Raw genomic sequence first — 18,314 nt, 5'->3', positions numbered from 1 at the left:
GAAGAAGAAATGGCTCCTCCTTTATCCATGGACGAGCCCATGTCATCAAATCGAAAAAATTAGGGTTACACCACGACGAATAATAAAATTGATGGATTCTTGATCAGGGTATAGAACACACATGAGAGAACCTTTCATTCAAGGTTCAGTTGCACTAGCACATTCACTCTTGAATGCATCAATAACACATCATCTTGGTAGTCATCTATCTATTCGAATATGTTATAAAAAGATTGATAAATCTTCAATTGAATCATAATAAAAAGATAAAATAATAAAATAAAATTATAGACCTATGTAAATGGGCTGGCTGAATTTTCATGTGGGGCCTGGGAGATGACATGAATACAAGATTGAATTTTGAAAAGGATGGGCCACTTGGACCCAATTTTTGGGATGGATCCCAAAAGCATAATGTGATAATACTAGCAAGAAGAGAATTCCAAAATAGCATAGTCTAACAAAAAGTATTATTAAATTCATATAATAACATATACTCATACATATTAGCTATTTATTTAAGATGTCAACAAACAGGCGTGCAGGTCAAATGATCGAAATGTCTAATTCTTACCTACTCAGCCTCAGGTGAAACCTTTCATTTCCGAGCAACTTGGCCAGCTAAGGAGTTGGATTTCAAAGACCTCAAGTAAAAATATTAAAAAACGCATGTGTGATTCATGTGTGTTATGTCTTCTCAAGTTATTGTATCTAATTTTATAATTTACCGCAACATTGACATTATAGGAGACAACACCACACATTTTTTATTTTATTGATTATAATCATTATTATTATTTTTGTAAAGGCCAAGATAGATAATAGGAAGCTGTCAACAAAACGGGAAATGGATTTTATATAAGTTCAAAATATGGACATTACCAATGATAGGTGCCAAAAATGTTGAAATTAATTAATAACTATCCACTCTATACAGATACGCATTCATTGGATATTTGCTCTCTCTCTATATATATGAACAGCCAATTGGAAGAGTTCTCAAAAGGGAAGGATGATGCAAACCATTCAAAACAATTGCCTAAGAAGTTGAAGAAGATGCTCCCATTGTTGATTCTGTTAAGTATTCGAGAAGTATTGAAGCCTGCCCAAAGTAAACGAAAAGGCAATCACTTTAATTCACAGTTGTGTGAAGGTCACTTTCAGTTTTTTAATTCACAATTGAGAAGGAGGATGTTATCACACGCAAAGATATGTACAAGACCATAATAATCACAATGAACAATATAGTGATCAATTGCAAGGAAAAATTGCTCGGAGAAACCTTCAGTTGAAGCAAAGATGAATGATGATGAACAGACTTGAATCAGGATGGATGATAACTAATCACAAAAATAATAAAAGAAAATCATGCCATGAAACTAAAACTGAAACTGACCTTTTGCTTTGCTTTCCCTGTACCAGATTGTGACAGCAACATCAATGGCGGAATACCCCCTTCCTTCACAACCAACTCCCTGTTGGCAACGCTTTCCTCACACAACTGTTGCAGAGTCAGCGCTGCAAATCCCTTCACTTTGTCGCTGACACTCTGAATAGCCTCCACCAACACAGCGATTCCATTCGCCTCCACTACAGCCTCCTTTCCCATCTCAATCCACGACAGGCTACTCAAAACCACCATAGCCTTCTCTGGCAGACCTGTGTCAGTTTCCGCGGCGAGCACCAAAAGCGGTTTCACGGCTCCTGCAGCTATTGCTCTCTCCTTGTTGATTTTCACGGAGCACAACTTGTAAAGCGTAGTGAGAGCGTCCTTTTTGCTTCTATTTGATCCGTTTTTCAGTAATGTAACCAACGGAGGTATGGCGCCGGATGCACCGATTGAGAGTTTGTTCTTGTCGGTCGAAGCTAAGCTCAGCAAACCGCAGGCGGCGTTTTGCTTGGATGTCTCGGTACCTGTTTTCAAGACGTAGATTAGGGATTTGACAGCGCCGGCGTCGATTATTAAGGTCTTATTGCTTTCATGGAGGGAGAGATTAAGCAGCGCCGTGACGGAGTGTTCCTGCGTCGTCGGATCGGAGCAACGAAGGAGTGGAATCAGAGCTGGTACTGCTCCGGATTCACCAATCAAGGCGCGATTATCCGTTCGATTTTTCGCCAGAAACCTTAGCTTTGCCGCGGCGGAACGTTTCAGTGCAATTGACGACGAACACAAGGCGTCCACGCAGAGTTTAACGGTAGACTGAAGGTTTTCCGGCGACATGCTCTCGATAATTTCCGTCGAGAACCTTTCTATCTGCAAAACTCCTGAACTCGATTCCGTCTCCGACATGGAACTCGCTCCAGGACTCGATCCTGGATCAGGTAGAGCCGACAGACGCTGAAGCTCCCCGGAAATGTCACTCGAACAGGCCGAGAAATCGCTAACCGGACCTGATATGTCCACCGCATCACCAATCTCCGAATCCGACACGCATTTCGCATTACTCACCACTCCATCCGCTACCTCACCGCCGGCGACATTTACCTCCTCCGGAATCGAATTCTCTGGAACCTCACAGTACTTCCGCTCGGCTTGAAACATGTTAGACCGAAAAGTTCGCATGGACCGACCGCCGAATGACCGGCAAACGCTCGCCGACGACGGCGGTGGAGTGTAGTAGTAGCACCACCGCGGAAATCGATCCTCAAAGCCACCGCCGCCGCAACGAGAGCGCAAATCCGCCGTTGAAACCATGATCGGATTTTCGACAGAAACAAAATCAAGTGAATTTATAGAACGCAAATTGAGAACAGTACTCACTAGTCACTACTCAGCCGGCAGGCGGTGGTGCGGTGGAGGACACGGCGGAGGAATGAAGATGAAGGTTTATATATATATACACGGAGAAAATTATTGGTAAATTGTAGTCGGGGGTGGGGCCCATAGTTATAGGCGTTGTACGGCAGTGACAGCTGGCGAATTCAAATTTGGGCTCACACAAGTGAACTGTGGAGTGTAGTCTCTGCTGATGCGTGTGAAAAATGTGTGGGCCCAAACGGATAATCAAAATGCGGCAGCGATGAAATGACTGTCGGTGGGCCCACCAGGTGCGAGATTTAGTTGAGAGAAAAATCAATAATGGTTTCGATTAATTTTTTTTTTCATTTAAAAATGATTATCAAAATGCTGAATCTTTTTATTAATATATTTAGTATGCTAAGTACGTGAATTCTGTCAATAATATAGAAAACATTATTTTTATTGAATTATTAAATTTTTTTAATAAGTATATATTGTATTTATTATAATATTTATAGAAATTTTAATTTTTATAATATTTTTGGAGAATTATGCTAATGAAAAAATTTATTAATTAACAAACATCAAATATTCCACATTTAAACAAGTATTTGAAATAAAAGAATAAAACCTAACCCCAAAATAAAAAATAAAAACACAAGATAAGAACACTATATAATATGAACCTCCAAGTTCAAAATTCAATGTTCATCGACAACTAATGATCCTACTATAATGTAGATTCATTGTACACGTACAAATCCGCACAGATGATACGTATTATTATTATTATTATTATTATTATTATTAGTATTATTATTAAATCTCAAGATATGTACGTACCATTAATTCATATTTCTTATCCACATTTCATCGAATGTGCAATGCCTAATTAATAATAATAATAATAATAGTAGAAAAAAGAAAAGGTGCGGTGAACAGTGTGTACCACCTAATGGTGATGATCATCATCATGAAACGACCCACCCCCAACACACACACATGCCATATATATAAGTATATTTCTGGTGTGTTCTTTTGGAGGATTTACCCAAATTTTTACGATTTTTTTAATTTTTTTTCTTAAAAAATATCAAATTAAATATTTATTTTTTATTTTTTATATTATATTAGAAATTAATTTTACATTCAAAACATCACATCAACATCTGTTTATATCACATCGTACAACTATTCAAATTCAAAATTTTTACATTCATTACACACACACAATACAGATGTTTGTAATCTGCTGCTAATAGGTATTCAGATGTTTGTAATCTGCTGTTTGTGAACAGGGCTAGTTCTACCCACACATCCATGGCATCATTCCATATGGACATCTTCAAGGGATTATTTATTTATTTATTTATTTTTAATGACGTGGGAATCCCAACCGCTATCAGAAAATGCGCACTGAGTAAATTTCGAGCCGAACCTAATACCCTGCCAATTAAGCTCAGCATAGAATAAATGGCTGAAGGCTAACTTTGTATTATTAGATTGTTATCTTTTTATTTACTAGACAAACAAGGAGGGGAACATCAAACAAGGCACGCATACTCACACTTTACAAGCTCAAAGATAAAACATACAAAATTGATAACTCCGATTAGTTGCAAGAGATTTATTTTTTAAAGAGTAGAAACCCATGCATGATTTGACTCAAAACAAGAACAAGTTGAATTTACATAAGAGCTGTGTTCATCTACCTCATCTACATTCGGATATTAGCCATAAACACTGCCACTCAGTCCCTCATTCTTTACAAATCACTTGTTGTCTAACAAACTATATGCCTTCAAAAATCTATATGGCCTCCATTCCAAATGTAATGTATTGTATTGTGTGATGATAAAATACCTATTAGCAGCAGCAAGATCACTGCAGATTACAAACATGCATAACAATGGCACAATCACATATATAATAATAATAATAATATAATGTCCTCTACTATTACTATAAACTTCCTTTCCACTCCACTCCACTGGAAAATCAACTTTGCCTCTTCTTCCATCTCCATCTCTGTATCAATCATTTACACCATGTAGATTTAGTTAGTTGAACTTGAATGCCGTGGCGGGACAAGTGAAGTGAAGTGAGGCAGGCAGGCAAGTGGCAAGTGGCAACAACAATAATTAATTAATTAATTAATACTCCTACATACTAAAAAAAAAAAAAAAAGAGGAAAAAAAACAGAGAGTGACCCCCCCACTCACTCAGCCTTTATCGAATCGAGGCATGCAAGAATGCAGTGTGTTGTGTTGTATAGTAATGTATTATTATGCTGCTTTTTCTTTATTATCTATCCATTTTTCCTGTAAAGAAAAGCACCCAACAACTTGTCCAAAAATTCAGCCTTTAATTTCCAGAGAGAGAGAGAGAGCGCGGCGCTGCGCTGATCAATACCATAGCATAGCCATATTAGCATATTACCAGTGGCTCTGTAGATGTCATTCCTTATTCTCTATTCCCTCCCTGTGCTAATGGTGTACGCTTTCTTTCCATGGATTTTGACAAAATTTTGATCTAAAATAAGGTATGATTGAATGTTCTGTGATAAAAAAATAAAATAATTTTTTTTTTTTTTCAAAAATATAAAATCTAAATAATAAAAACATGATTTTTTTTTTTTAAAAAAAAACCACTGTTTACCCCTCTCTACTTCCCTCCCTTCATTCTAGTAGTATTGTATATGTATATGTATGTGTGTATAATGCGCCGATTCCTCCCATCCATCATCATCATTATTATTATTATTATTATTATTTTTATCACTAATAATTAAAGTGTTGCGCTACACAACACATACCTCGAATCTTGGGTACGACAATTTACCCTGCCCTGTCTGCCTCTCTCTCTCTCTCTTTATATCGTTTTCTCACTCATTCCCTTTTCCTCTTCTCCTCCTCTTCCAAGAGAGAGGTATTTATATTTCAATTTAGCCACCTCCCTCTCTGCTCTGCTCGGGTTTTTCCATCCTGAGCGAAACAACGACGACAACAACGACAAGGGGGAGTAGTGAGTGAGTGGTTGACACTAGACTAGAGAATAGAAGAGAAGAGATGGCTGGTCGGAGTCGGACTCGGACTCGGACTCGGAGCTCCACTAAATGCCAATGGGTCTTCTTCCTTGTGCTTCTCTTCCCTTTCTTTTTAGCCGCTGCTGCTGCTGCTGATGTGGATGTTGAAGATGGTATCTTTTCTGTTCCCTCACTCACTTACTTGCACTTACCACCACTACTACTACTACTACTTACTACCTATTCTATCGCTCTACTCTACTCAGTGGATCTGGAGTTTTCTTTTGTATGCCAAATGCCAATGCCAATGCCAATGCCCCTCCCTCTCTCGCTGGGTTGGGTTTTTGCAGCATCCTTGTATTTTTTCTAAAATTATACTAAGTGCATTTTGTCTCAAGCTTTTAATTCGCTCCTTCAATCATTCTGTCGACACGACGAATTTCCCAATTTCAACCTTTTTCTATTGTGTGGATCTTTTAAGATGGAATTGCAAAGGAGGCACGGCTATTATCATTTATTTATCTATAATTATAACCTTTTCTGGCTGGGCGTCCTGGCCTGGCCTGGCCCTTAATTGAATTGCTGTGTGTGTGGGTGTTTTATATAGCTACACTGTTTTTAGGCATCATGGAGTTCAAGAACAGAGCTTTCTGAGAGTCAAATGGTCAGAGAGTTACTGTGGTTCAACGCGGTTTCTTGATTTCTTCACACTTTTGTTGATCGCCAAAATCCACTGCCCTTTTTTTCTCACCCACCCACCCGTGCACTGCACTGCACTGCAGCCATGTGAGTGAGTGAGTGAGTGAGAAGATGGCGGGTGGTGGTGATGGCCATTATTATGCTATGCCTCCACAACCTGACCGAACCAACCTGACAGTATCAGTATGGTCCTCATAGTAACAGTAATAATAATAATTCCCCCTGTTTCTGTCCAACAAATTAGATCCTCCAAATCTCTATTCTTTTTTTTCTTCGAAATTGGAATTTGATGATTACCAGCCAATTAAATGACGATGCCATTGATTGGGTAACCCATTAATGTAATGTAAATGTGGGTGGCAGGCGAGCTCCTCAACGGTGATTTTGAAACCCCTCCCCCTCCATCGGGGTCGGAGGAGGGGGGCCCGGCCGCCATTCCTAACTGGAAGACGAAAGGGGAAGTGGAGGTGGTGCAATCAGGGGAGAAGCAGGGGGGGATGATCCTGATCGTACCGCAGGGATCGCACGCGGTGCGGCTGGGGAACGACGCCGAGATCAGCCAGGAGGTGAAGGTGGAGAAGGGCAGCCTCTACTCCGTCACGTTCAGCGCCGCCCGCACCTGCGCCCAGCTCGAGTCCCTCAACGTCTCCGTGCCCCCCGCCGCCTCCCAGACCATCGACCTCCAGACGCTCTACAGCGTCCAGGGCTGGGATACCTACGCCTGGGCCTTCCTCGCCGCCGACCACGACGCCCGCCTCGTCTTCCGGAACCCCGGCATGGAGGACGACCCCACCTGCGGGCCCATCATCGACGACATCGCCATCAAGAAGCTCTTCGTCCCCGACAAACCCAAAGGTAAGGACATAATAAGGAAGATTCAATTCAATTCAATTTTTCAGATGATTATGATCAGACTCACCTAAAAAGTTTTGAATTAAGTTTTTAGGGATAAGCACCGTTTATTTATTTACAAATGGGAGTTAATCACACAAAGGTGTAAATACTACTAAACTAAATTTGCCCGGCCGTGGACAACGCCAGAATTCGAACTCCAGACCCAAAACTGTAATGGTATATTAGATGATATAAGTGATGACTTTGAGACCACCGACACTATATTAGATGATATAAGTGATGAGCCGTGTCCTCATTTCTGCATAAACATACATATATATATATATATGTATATATGTGCAAGTTTTGCATATTTGATGGGCAAATAAATAAATTAATGATTCATTTCTTGAGCTTTTAGGTGAGTCATTTTGAGCATCCAACACAATTAATAATAATTCATTCAAGCAACTCTGCAGACAATGCCGTTGTAAATGGAGATTTCGAAGAGGGCCCGTGGATGTTCAGAAACGAGTCTCTAGGGGTGCTCCTCCCGACCAACCTGGACGAGGAGACATCCTCTCTGCCCGGGTGGACTGTGGAGTCCAACCGGGCTGTCCGCTACATCGATTCCTACCACTTCTCAGTCCCCGGAGGGAAGCGCGCCGTCGAATTGCTGTCGGGGAAGGAAGGGATCATCTCGCAGATGGTGGCGACAAAGGCAAACAAGGCTTACCGACTGAGCTTCTCCCTGGGGCACGCAGGGGACGCCTGCAAGCAGCCGCTGGCAGTCATGGCGTTTGCCGGCGACCAGGCGCAGAACGTGCACTACACTCCGGATTCGAACTCCACCTTTCAGGCGGCGAACCTCAACTTCACGGCCAAGGCGGAGAGGACCCGTGTGGCCTTCTACAGCGTATATTACAACACGAGGACGGATGACATGAGCTCGCTGTGTGGTCCGGTGGTGGACGACGTCCGGGTGGAGCTCTCTGCTGCGGCACCTTCCGCAATGGCTAAGCTTGGTGGGGCTTTGGGATTAGTTGCAGCAGCTCAGTTGCCATGGTTGCTTTTGCTTCTTTAGTTTGTAAGGGTTGTTTTTGTTTTTTTACCTGCAGCCGCTATCTTTCCTTTCGGGTGAGTCTGATTTCACATCCATCCACCTAATCTTAATCCTGGATTGGATTGGATTGTGTATTGTTACTACTACTACTTGGCTTTTATTCCACCGACAAGAATGAATGAAGAAGAATCGAAGCTTGAAATCATTCCAAGAATTAATAAAAAATAAAAGTTATCAACAAGGTAGGTAGAGGTAGTACTGAGATTGTACTTTGGTGTGGTTATAAGCAAGAATTAATAAAACCATTGCATTGCAGCATCAGGAGATTATCGACGACTCATTTAGATTGAAAAGGTTGAAGCAAATGAATAAAGTGGATGAACAATGCAGAGAATCAAATGAAGATGAAATTGCAAGAATGATCTGTTGGAGCAAGCATCTTTAATTGAAACAAATAGAGAATTCATAAGCATCAGACATTTTCAATCCAAATTTCTGTAACAGCTTATGCTAACATTACAAATATCAGCGAATGCAGGGCAGAGAAAGATGCATTTTTCAGAATGCTAAACAAATTAATAGAAATCAGGTCAGAAATTTACCTGATTCCTGCTATTTTTAACTATTTCCATTGCAATGCCTTAACAAAAACATCCTTTAGGTGAGGATTCGAAGCCGCAATTTGTGGAATTGTTATGTCGGCATCCTTCCCCGTCCTGTCGAATCACAAACAAACACACACATATATTGTATTATTCTTGTGAAATTGTGAAAAATCAAGATAAAAAAGCACAATAAAGGCAATGATTTGGTGACCCAATTCGATCTAATTGATCTACTTGGAGGTGACCGAACCAAATATTTCACTAATATTTTTAATGTAAATTTGAAAAAGAATACATATTAGATGTCGAAAGACAAAACTTTAGCACACGACCATCGATGGTCCAAAAGTTTTTTCAGGTACACACCCCGAACCCCCAAAAGGGGGCCTACTTGCCCCTCTTAAACACCCCAACGACCTCACCGTAGAGGTCGAACGGTGTCCGAGGAGCTGGATGTCTAGTACTCTTTCAACCTCCAGCTTAGTGCTTCACAACACAACATATATGCTCGTGATTTTTAAAGAAAATAAAACCCTAATGTAAATTTCTAAGACATAAAGCAGAGGTGGAGAGGCATTGCTTACGGATCATATACAAGTCCTCCGGCTTCAGTGACAATAACAAAACCAGCCGCCACATCCCTGCACGAATGTTTCATGATTTTAGTGAATATTATGATGCATCATTGTGGGGAGTCACATATTGTAATGAAATCATATATACCAGGGCCCAAATCCATGTTGATAGAAAAGATCAAGCCTTCCACAAGCAATTCCACACAAATCTAATGCAGTGGAGCCGCACGACCGAATGGCTTGGACCTGACCATGTAAAATACAAACTACACGTTCTAAACGATTTTGCTTTGTAAAGAGTTGTTGGTTGAATTCATATCAAATAAATAAATTGAGCATAGTGCTTTAAGTTTGAACTTTTTGGTTAAATTGTCATTTAATATAATATCGGAGCCAGAATGTACCATCCTTCATTCGTCATCGTTCAAATGCAAGATCCGTATGTAGCATAAAGTGAGGGCATGTTGGTTAACTTCATAATATATAAAGGCGATGGTGATATTATATTTATCCCTTGTAAACTTAAATTTTTAAATGAGATGGTCATTTAACAACAATTCGAAGGCAATGGTGAAATCATATTTACCTGGAAAAGTAAGGAATTGATCCTATTTGTAGCAGCATCAACTGTAGCTGTGTCGCGCTTTGTACCCACCTTTTTATTCAGAGAAAAATGAAATTTAGGAAACATGTTCGGCATTGGCATGATAATTAAAAAGGTAAATTTTGAAATCTCTCTAACTTTCTACGGCATAAAATAAACTGACTTTCGGTTAGTACCTCAGTGACAAGTAAGGACTTCACTAGCTCATTTTGAGAAGACACTGCACATAAACAATTTAGCTGTATGGATCACATAAACTGCAATCTGAATAAGAAATGCAATCTCTGGATGAAGAAATAACGAACCTTTGATGGGTTCTCCATTGAGAAAAGCCCCTTTGCCCCTAACTGCGGTAAAAAGCTACATGTTGAAACCAAGGTTTAGTCAAAATATCGAAGGCAAAATGTTTTTGATAAAATACTGAAGCTTTTACTTTGGCTAGTAACATTTTTTCTCCAATCTGTAAAATTTGTCATCTGACATTATTTTGTAGTATGCAGAAATGTAGAAAGTACACAAGCCAGGTATCTAAATCGTAGACCACTTAAATCTTAGAAGAAGTTACGTGGAATCTTGCCTCATTCATAATCGGATTGTATACAACACCAACTGTAGGGATTTTTCCAATTGTGAGTCCAATTGACACGCAAACAAATGGAAATCTGCATTCAAAATTTTGAGAAATCTGAGATGAAACAAGAATCAGAATGTAAATGAACTTGAAATAAGTCACTTGCCCGTGCACAAAATTAGTTGTGCCATCTACAGGATCAACAATCCAAGTAGGGTCATCAGTCAATTCTTCAGTGCCACAAGCAGCACTCGTTTCTTCGCCAATGAACTAAAATGAACAAAGGCCAGTATAAGATGCAGTACCAAGTATCCAATACCATCTTGATCCTACAAAGTAAATAAAAACTGAACAAACCTTATGGTTAGGATATTGTTGTTTTAGAAAATCAAATATCAGTTGCTCGCATTTCTTGTCAGTCTCCGTCACCAAATCCACCTGCAAAAATAGACACAGTGCAAGGGTTCATCTCCTATTCTGTAAATCTTTGGCATGATTTCGAACAAATGTGATTACTCACTAGTCACAAAAACAATCAATTACCAAGACATTGGCCTTACAACTTCAGTGCCATCTAATAATGCCATATCTAGTGTAAGATTACAGCACATCACATGAAAAGGATATCGTATATTGGTACAGGAATACAGTAGAAATTATCTATCTTGAATATTATAGCATACAGACTCTGTCATTCCCATAGTCTGAAGGATGCTAAAAATTAATCAAATTTATATTTGTTAGAATAGGCTTAACTTCACACTTAGTATAATATTGTCTGTTTTGAGTAAAGTCCGCAAGAATTTGCTTTTGGAATTTCCTAAAAAACCTCATGCTATTTTCTTTATTTCCAACAAATCTTTTGAGTCTAATACCAGTTTGTTGTGACCGAGATAACTCTATATTGGTATGATATTGTCCGAGCTAAACCCGTACAGATTTGCTTTTGAATTTCCCCAAGAGGCATCATACTATGTGGAGCTAGCTATCTTATAACCAATAATATTTTTCTTTATTTTTCCGATGTAGAACTTAGTTTGTTTGGGTTTTTTTTTCAACACTTTCTTGTACAAAATATCATGTAAAACATAAGATCCTACAACTGATAAATACTCTTGAAGTCTAAACATCTCTCTATTAACCACAATGACATCAGAATTCAATTAGTGGAATTCAACTACAAAGAAGAGGCTATAGTATTGTTATCAACAAGATATCCAGTTTTTATCCTTCATATCAACCTATATATATAAAGAATCATGTATATGCGTATATTGGATACAACAATCTAAAAACAATAAAAATCACAATTAAACCTACAGTATACCTCGCCCTTGTGGTGAACAACTTTTGACTCATAGAATCCAGAACGGATAATCTGGCAACCAAAGAGCTCGTTTTACAATTTTAAAATGAAATCTTGGCAGATTGTGGAATTTCGAAAAAAATGATACCTCCCCAGCACTCTTAGCCGCATCCAAAGCCTTCGCCAAGAAATCTTCCACTGAACCTGCAAATCCACGATTCCGATCAACTGTGAGTGCGAGTTTGTGAGCGAACGGGTTTAAAAGAAGGGAAAAGTGAAAAATGAAGACAATTAAAATCTTGCCTGGTTGCGCCATCCGCTGGAGCAGATCGAAATCGGGTTATCAGATTGGAAATCAGATTATCAGATTGATTAGAATAAACACTCGCTGTAAATTGCAATTTCTTGATTGATGATGAATCGAATCACTTTCCTTCCTCTGAGCACATGAACTGAACGTCCAAAAAGATGCTGATTCCATTACGCCATTCTTTATCATTATTAATATTTGTCATGATACATTTGTGCGTAAGGAACGACGTCGTTCGAGAACTGCCAACGGTCGAATAAGCAACAATTTATTATACAGTTAATTTTTTATTTACGTAATATTTGTTTTGATATTAATATTATGTAATTATCATTTTTTAAATAAAAATGACATGAATAATATCATTGGAAACGAATGGGTTATGGTGGTAACTTAAAAAAAAATAGCATTATGTTGACTATTTTAATCCGTATATATAAAACATTCAATCACTGGTTTAGATATAAATTTCTGAAGGTTTTTTAAAATTTTAAAAAATAAATAAATAAATAATATTTGACATGTTATTTTATAAAAAAAAAAAATGTAATTGATTTGACAATTTTTTTTTAAAAAATAAATAGTGTATAAATAAAGTGATGCATTTGTCTTATATATATATATATATATATATGGTGTATTGTTTGTTGTCTTCGTTAATACTGATTAACAACACATATAGTTTAATTTTTATTTTATTTTTTTTATGTTAATTCCAAATATATATACATACATTTATTGTTTTTTATTTATTATATTTAATACTCTATCCTTTTTACTTATATATAATCTTTTATTATTTTTATCTATTTCTATCACTCAAATGTGTACTTTTTAAATTAGAATAATATTATTCTTATATATTTTTTTTATTAAAATATCTTCCATTTTTACATAAAATATAAATATATTATATAATTTTATTTTATTAAAGTATTTATTATTATAGGTTTAATAACTGCCCTAAATAAATGCATGCAATTTACATTATAAAATAAAAATAAAAATTAAAAAAAAATAAAAAAATTGAACACTTCATGCTCTATTTTTCTTTGAATTTTTTTCAATTTCTTTCCAATACAATTTTCCTATTTAAAAAAGTATATATATTTTTATCTCATAAAATACCATATAATTATCAGATATTTTTTAACTATAAAATACAAACCAACTACAATCTATAATTTCTATTTGCATAAAATGACTGTTAAAAATTTTAAACAGTATTTATTAATAGCAATATTTAAAAAAAAATAAAAATAAAAAAAAAAAAAAAATCACATTTTTCAAATAACAAAATATACTACTATCAAATACTCAAAATTTTCTAAAACTTCCACTTTCACGGCTACAATTATAAATAAAATAAAAGTAACCATATCTGCATTAAAATCTAATAACGAAAATTTCCAAAAGCTGAGGAATCAAAACCATCATCTGCATATTAAAATGAGATTTTTCCAAAAACTAGAAGCCAAAAAATAAACCTAAATAAGAACCTATTAATTAGCAATCCATATGTGCAATGTGTGGAAGGAAAAACTTTACACATACAACACACCGAAAGCAGCTGATAATCATAGTACGACCTCCATTCGATCACGCCTGTTCCCCCGGCTCCAGTGCCGTAATTTCTCGGACAACCTGTGCTTTGTCGGCTTCAAATTGTTCGTCCTCTGATAACGAAAGAAACCAACGTTGGTAACCAAATAATGTTCAAAGTAATAATAATAAATAAATAAATCATTTGGAAAATCTGCACCATTCTTCAAATTGCACATAATTTATTTTTAGATAATTTTGTGCAATATTGTTGAAAAATGAGGGAGCCTAGCACATTATTTAGAGAATTTTGTTCAATATTTCTAAAATACACAAGAGCCTAGTAAGGTTTCTAAATCATGGATATGATGCAACTTTTCCAATGAATTATAAGCAATTTTGCGAAAAAAATAAATCAAAAATGTGTATTTCTTTATTCATCACCTCTATCGCTTTTAAAATCAGCAAAGAGGCGGAGAAGCTTGCTTTTATTTGTGATGAGGATGCTAACAATGTCCGGAGGCTTGTTCTGATTGGCTACGAATAACTGCACAGTGGTGATGATGAGTAGGCAGCATCCTAAAAGTCGAGAAAAAAGAAAAAACAAATTTTGTTGTAGAACTTTGTACCTTGAAAACATGGAACGCTTCAAACTGAATGCTCTTGCTCGACTCCTGGCAGAAGAAAAGAAAGATTTTATCATTTCAAAACTGACTGGTATTTTTCACACATCTAAACCTTGATAGAAAACTTATAATAAAGGGGCCGTGTACGGGATCATAATCAAGATAACTAATTAGCGTGTTCGATGAGGTCGTGCTGCTGCAATAAACCCTACTCGAATCTCTAGTGATTTTCGGTTATTATTGCCCATTATAAAAGTATAATTAAAGCAACGCACCCGTAGAAGATTCATGAGGATCCTCAGATTGTCTCTTGAGCTAACATACCGCATCATCACAGACGAATTCGACCGATCAAGTAAGATATCCCCGAGCATCTGATGGGCACACATTACATTATCAAGACAAAGGATTAGAATGATGGTATCTAACGCCACAAAAATTTTAAGAACACGAACTGATGGACACTACCTTCACAGCTTGTCTCCGGGTGAGGTAATTCTGAGATTCCAGCAACTTTGAGTTATACGCAGGGAAGAACTATCGAGAAAAAACTATCAGTATTTATCTTTAGTGGGAAGTGTGAATAATTAAGGGATTAGAACTACAGAGAAATCCTTAAATAAAGAAATGATCATGCAAACGAAAAAAGGGGAAATATATCAGTGTGATTGCTGCAAAAGGAAAATGCTTAAAGAACTTAAATGGAAAAATACTAAGAAAGCAAGAATTTCAGCATCCAAACAAAAAGTACCAACCCAATCATAATTTTTAGAGAGAAATTCAGCAACTGTTGACTTGTGCCGAGTCAATAATTCCTGTAACAAGAGATATACACATCAGAGCTATGCCATGAAAATGGAACAATAAAATCACCAAAATGTCGAGGATTTAATCATCCTGGAGACAGAAAGAGGGCGGTGGAGTTTTATGTTCTGGTAGACATTTGATTGGCAAAAAAACAAACGACTAATTGGGTTGTAATGCATTACCTTGAATGTGGCAGCAGCATCGGCAGCAATGTCGAAGTGCTGGAGCTGCATATAGTCAAAAAATTTCTTCATATGCTGTGATTCCAAGACGTACCTGGTCACCGAATTAAAGTCAGTATTTTGTTTTTGAAACTGTCGTCACCCTTGATTGTGGAATTAGCCTCAAACAGTCACGGAATTATTTTCTATCACAATATCTTCTGGCATTCACAATACCAAAAATAATCATAAGTGAGCAAATAAAGAAATAATCAACTAACCTCGCAACACATTGGTGGCGTATGCATTCCCTTGACATTGCACCGTAATGTAATGCCAGGTCAGTATTTTCATAACTGATGGGTAAACAAATAGTGTCAGTATGATGATATAATTAAAAAGAAGGGTGCATTGCAACACTCTGTACAAGGTCTTCTGCAGGGCAAACATTAGGCTGAATGCAAACTCTAAACAGCAAATCCATGGCTAAGAATCATATAGGTTAATATCTTCATTCTAGAGCAATTTTAGCACACCAATGCCCATGTTAAAAACATAAGCACAAAAATCATCTGGTAGACCACTAAAAGCAAACACACTTTTGAGAAATCAAGAACCAAATTTCTATATCTCTTGCCATGCCCAAACATGCAGAACACATCTCAAAACCAAATCGTCCACAGGTTATTACAAATGTTACAATCATGTAGACATTCAATCACCAGGAAAACATTCAGACAAGGACATGTAATGTATAATCTCCGACAGATATCAACATATTGCACTGCAGTTTGAGGAGAAAAAGGATGCAGCCTTGAGTTATAAACCGGTATACAAAATCAGTGAGATTCTTAATGTTTCTAAATGAAGTAAAGAAATTTTTGGCAGTAAAAAATTGAGATGTCTGGTTACGGCGTGTTTCAACAGGTGTTACTTTATGGTGTGTCAACTGACCAATTAGCATGGAACAGAAAATGAATCGAAAATAGCAAATTAAACAATAACATCCCATATCTAAAAAAAACTGCTTGTGTTTCAAAAGTTTTGTCGAAATAAGGAAGAAATTGAAAAGCATTTATTTCACATCAATCTGTTTCTCATTTATCCACCAAATTTCCAAAAATAAATAAAGACGAAAACAGAAACCCAAAACTCTTTTAACAATTTCATTCAACAATCAGTCATCCAATTAAAAATACAATGTAATGTTACCCTGTTATTAAGATATCCATGAGATCCAAGTTTTTCTCCAAGTAATCAGAAGCAATCAGCTTCGATTGAACTTGTTGCCGCTGCAGATTCGCAACAACCTGTGTGGCATCTTTACGGGCCTACAAAAGGTTGTGCTATGATAATATCCAATCCAAAAAACATTTATCTCCATTCCTAACATTCCATATAAAAAACAGAGCCATGCCATTTAAAACATCAAAATTGAAAGCTTTCTAAAGTACCTCCAAGTTCAACTTTGGAAGGCATATAATGAGCAGTCGAAAAGTGTTTTCCTTAAAGATCTCCTGAGTCAATTGCGTGCAAGCATCCGATACAGGCTCGGATTCACTGTCCCCATAAAGAATGTGTTTCAACTCCCGAATATGTTTGCTCAGCTCAACCATCTAATACAGAAAAAAATAACAGTAAACAAGACAACATAAATTCCTGAATAGATCAAATATACAACCTCCAACTGTTCAAATTAACACATCAATAGCAATAGAATCATCAGGCAAATTGTTTGTCAATTACACATCTATATTGATCAATGAAATTCAAATCAACGCCTAAAATAAGCCCTAACGGATTATTTGAGTGTAAAACATCAGAATTTCTTCAATCAATAGCAGATCCAAAGCACAATGCAGATAGATGAACAAAGAAATTTTAACAGAAAACAAACAAACACGCAAAAAAACAAGACCTTCTCTTCACGCTTGCTTTCTTTAACCTCGGCGCCACCGCGGTCCGCGAAAATGAGCAGATCGCGCGTGTGACGAACCACCTCCGCTGGCGTTTTGGGCTTCGATTTGAAGAGACTCTTCATTCTCAATTCCTCTCTTCTACGGCCAATTCAGTGTCGCTTCCCCTTCAATTACACATCGCTCCGGATTGTGGAATGGGAAAAAAAAATACTGAATTGGAATTCAGTAGGGTTTTGAAACTCCTTTTCCTCCAAGTTTTTGGATTTCTTCGAGACAGATTTTCAGCGAAGAATTCGACTGCGATTCAATGAAGGTTGCGGGATCATTTGGTTAGGGTTTTCAGTTGTGCATGATCAAATCGACGCAACTTAGTGATCTAAGAGAGACTGTTTACGTGCGTTTATATGATGTATGTGGCTGTAAACAATCGTTTATGCCCTAACTATAATTTGTGCAGACTTCGACACCTTTAGATCGATACCGTCCGTTTATGAATTAACGGTGTAGATTGAACTGAGTATATGAGATTCAGGATGGATTTTTTTTATTGAAGTTCCTTAATTTTCCCTATTTAAATTATATAGTCATATAGAGTACTTATCAAAATAACAATTAACACTTTTTTTAAATTTTTTTTAGGAAAAAAATTAATTTTTGTCGCAATATAACAAAAATTTATCAATTTTGGTTTCAATATAAAAAAACTCATCAATTTTAATCTCACTGTAAATAATTTCAATCAATTTTGGTATTATTATAAATAGTTTCAATTAATTTTGGTCCACCGATTAAAACAGAACGTATACGATATGTACCTTGTACATTTATGTTTAAGTCTAAAATTATTTTTTCTTCTTATATTTTTTTTAAAAAAAAATTATTTTGAATTTAAAATACTTCATCCGTCCCAAAAGAGTTAGTCTTGTT

General features: G+C 36.8%; 4 protein-coding genes across 5 annotated transcripts; 1 reads left to right on the top strand and 3 right to left on the bottom strand.

Annotated features, from left to right (window-relative positions):
- Positions 1-830: 830 nt before the first annotated feature.
- LOC127253333 (U-box domain-containing protein 4-like) lies at positions 831-2,812 on the bottom strand. The gene is made up of 2 exons (XM_051277882.1): positions 1,397-2,812; positions 831-1,102 (listed from the first exon to the last, which is right to left on the bottom strand). Exons 1-2 carry the CDS (start codon positions 2,693-2,695, stop codon positions 1,040-1,042), a joined length of 1,362 nt encoding a protein of 453 aa, XP_051133839.1. The 5' UTR covers positions 2,696-2,812; the 3' UTR covers positions 831-1,039.
- Positions 2,813-5,615: 2,803 nt separating this feature from the next.
- On the top strand, positions 5,616-8,566 carry LOC127253435 (uncharacterized). Its single transcript, XM_051278043.1, has 3 exons — positions 5,616-5,938; positions 6,828-7,319; positions 7,778-8,566. The coding sequence occupies exons 1-3, from the start codon at positions 5,809-5,811 to the stop codon at positions 8,380-8,382; spliced, it is 1,227 nt and encodes a 408-aa protein (XP_051134000.1). The 5' UTR covers positions 5,616-5,808; the 3' UTR covers positions 8,383-8,566.
- A 221-nt stretch (positions 8,567-8,787) lies between these two features.
- Positions 8,788-12,504, bottom strand: LOC127253438 (inositol monophosphatase-like). Of its 2 annotated transcripts, none has more exons than XM_051278047.1 (12): positions 12,326-12,504; positions 12,171-12,250; positions 12,044-12,094; positions 11,074-11,154; positions 10,883-10,986; positions 10,723-10,807; positions 10,451-10,505; positions 10,322-10,365; positions 10,128-10,196; positions 9,690-9,787; positions 9,551-9,607; positions 8,788-9,077 (listed from the first exon to the last, which is right to left on the bottom strand). In XM_051278047.1, the coding sequence occupies exons 1-12, from the start codon at positions 12,336-12,338 to the stop codon at positions 8,984-8,986; spliced, it is 831 nt and encodes a 276-aa protein (XP_051134004.1). In that variant the 5' UTR covers positions 12,339-12,504; the 3' UTR covers positions 8,788-8,983. The 2 variants fall into 2 exon arrangements, with proteins under 2 accessions (XP_051134004.1, XP_051134005.1); XM_051278048.1 differs by having other exon boundaries at positions 12,171-12,226; positions 12,326-12,503.
- Positions 12,505-13,693: 1,189 nt separating this feature from the next.
- Positions 13,694-17,802, bottom strand: LOC127253437 (putative MO25-like protein At5g47540). Its single transcript, XM_051278046.1, has 11 exons — positions 17,387-17,802; positions 16,923-17,084; positions 16,681-16,799; positions 15,750-15,824; positions 15,490-15,583; positions 15,256-15,315; positions 14,969-15,037; positions 14,776-14,874; positions 14,504-14,548; positions 14,319-14,421; positions 13,694-14,008 (listed from the first exon to the last, which is right to left on the bottom strand). The coding sequence occupies exons 1-11, from the start codon at positions 17,507-17,509 to the stop codon at positions 13,932-13,934; spliced, it is 1,026 nt and encodes a 341-aa protein (XP_051134003.1). The 5' UTR covers positions 17,510-17,802; the 3' UTR covers positions 13,694-13,931.
- Positions 17,803-18,314: the final 512 nt, after the last annotated feature.

Source organism: Andrographis paniculata, unplaced genomic scaffold (assembly GCF_009805555.1).
Source record: "Andrographis paniculata isolate CXL003 unplaced genomic scaffold, ASM980555v1 Contig50END, whole genome shotgun sequence".
In the NCBI taxonomy this organism is placed as follows: Eukaryota; Viridiplantae; Streptophyta; class Magnoliopsida; order Lamiales; family Acanthaceae; genus Andrographis; species Andrographis paniculata.
Note: the sequence above shows the minus strand (reverse complement) of the source record. Positions and strands in the feature narration are given on the sequence as shown.

Bases quoted from the DNA above. Each gene is read 5' to 3' on its own strand.
- LOC127253333 (XM_051277882.1), bottom strand. From the start codon at position 2,695: ATGGTTTCAACGGCGGATTTGCGCTCTCGTTGCGGCGGCGGTGGCTTT. The intron at 1,103-1,396 runs GTCAGTTTCAGT...TACTTTGGGCAG, and splicing joins CAGGGAAAGCAAAGCAAAAG to GCTTCAATACTTCTCGAATA.
- LOC127253435 (XM_051278043.1), top strand. From the start codon at position 5,809: ATGGCTGGTCGGAGTCGGACTCGGACTCGGACTCGGAGCTCCACTAAA. The intron at 5,939-6,827 runs GTATCTTTTCTG...TGTGGGTGGCAG, and splicing joins TGATGTGGATGTTGAAGATG to GCGAGCTCCTCAACGGTGAT. The intron at 7,320-7,777 runs GTAAGGACATAA...GCAACTCTGCAG, and splicing joins CGTCCCCGACAAACCCAAAG to ACAATGCCGTTGTAAATGGA.
- LOC127253438 (XM_051278047.1), bottom strand. The intron at 12,095-12,170 runs GTATCATTTTTT...TTTGGTTGCCAG, and splicing joins CGGCTAAGAGTGCTGGGGAG to ATTATCCGTTCTGGATTCTA. The intron at 10,987-11,073 runs GTTTGTTCAGTT...TGTTCATTTTAG, and splicing joins AACAATATCCTAACCATAAG to TTCATTGGCGAAGAAACGAG.
- LOC127253437 (XM_051278046.1), bottom strand. From the start codon at position 17,509: ATGAAGAGTCTCTTCAAATCGAAGCCCAAAACGCCAGCGGAGGTGGTT. The intron at 17,085-17,386 runs GTCTTGTTTTTT...TTTCTGTATTAG, and splicing joins AAAGCAAGCGTGAAGAGAAG to ATGGTTGAGCTGAGCAAACA. The intron at 15,316-15,489 runs GTAATGCATTAC...CTCTTGTTACAG, and splicing joins ATGCTGCTGCCACATTCAAG to GAATTATTGACTCGGCACAA.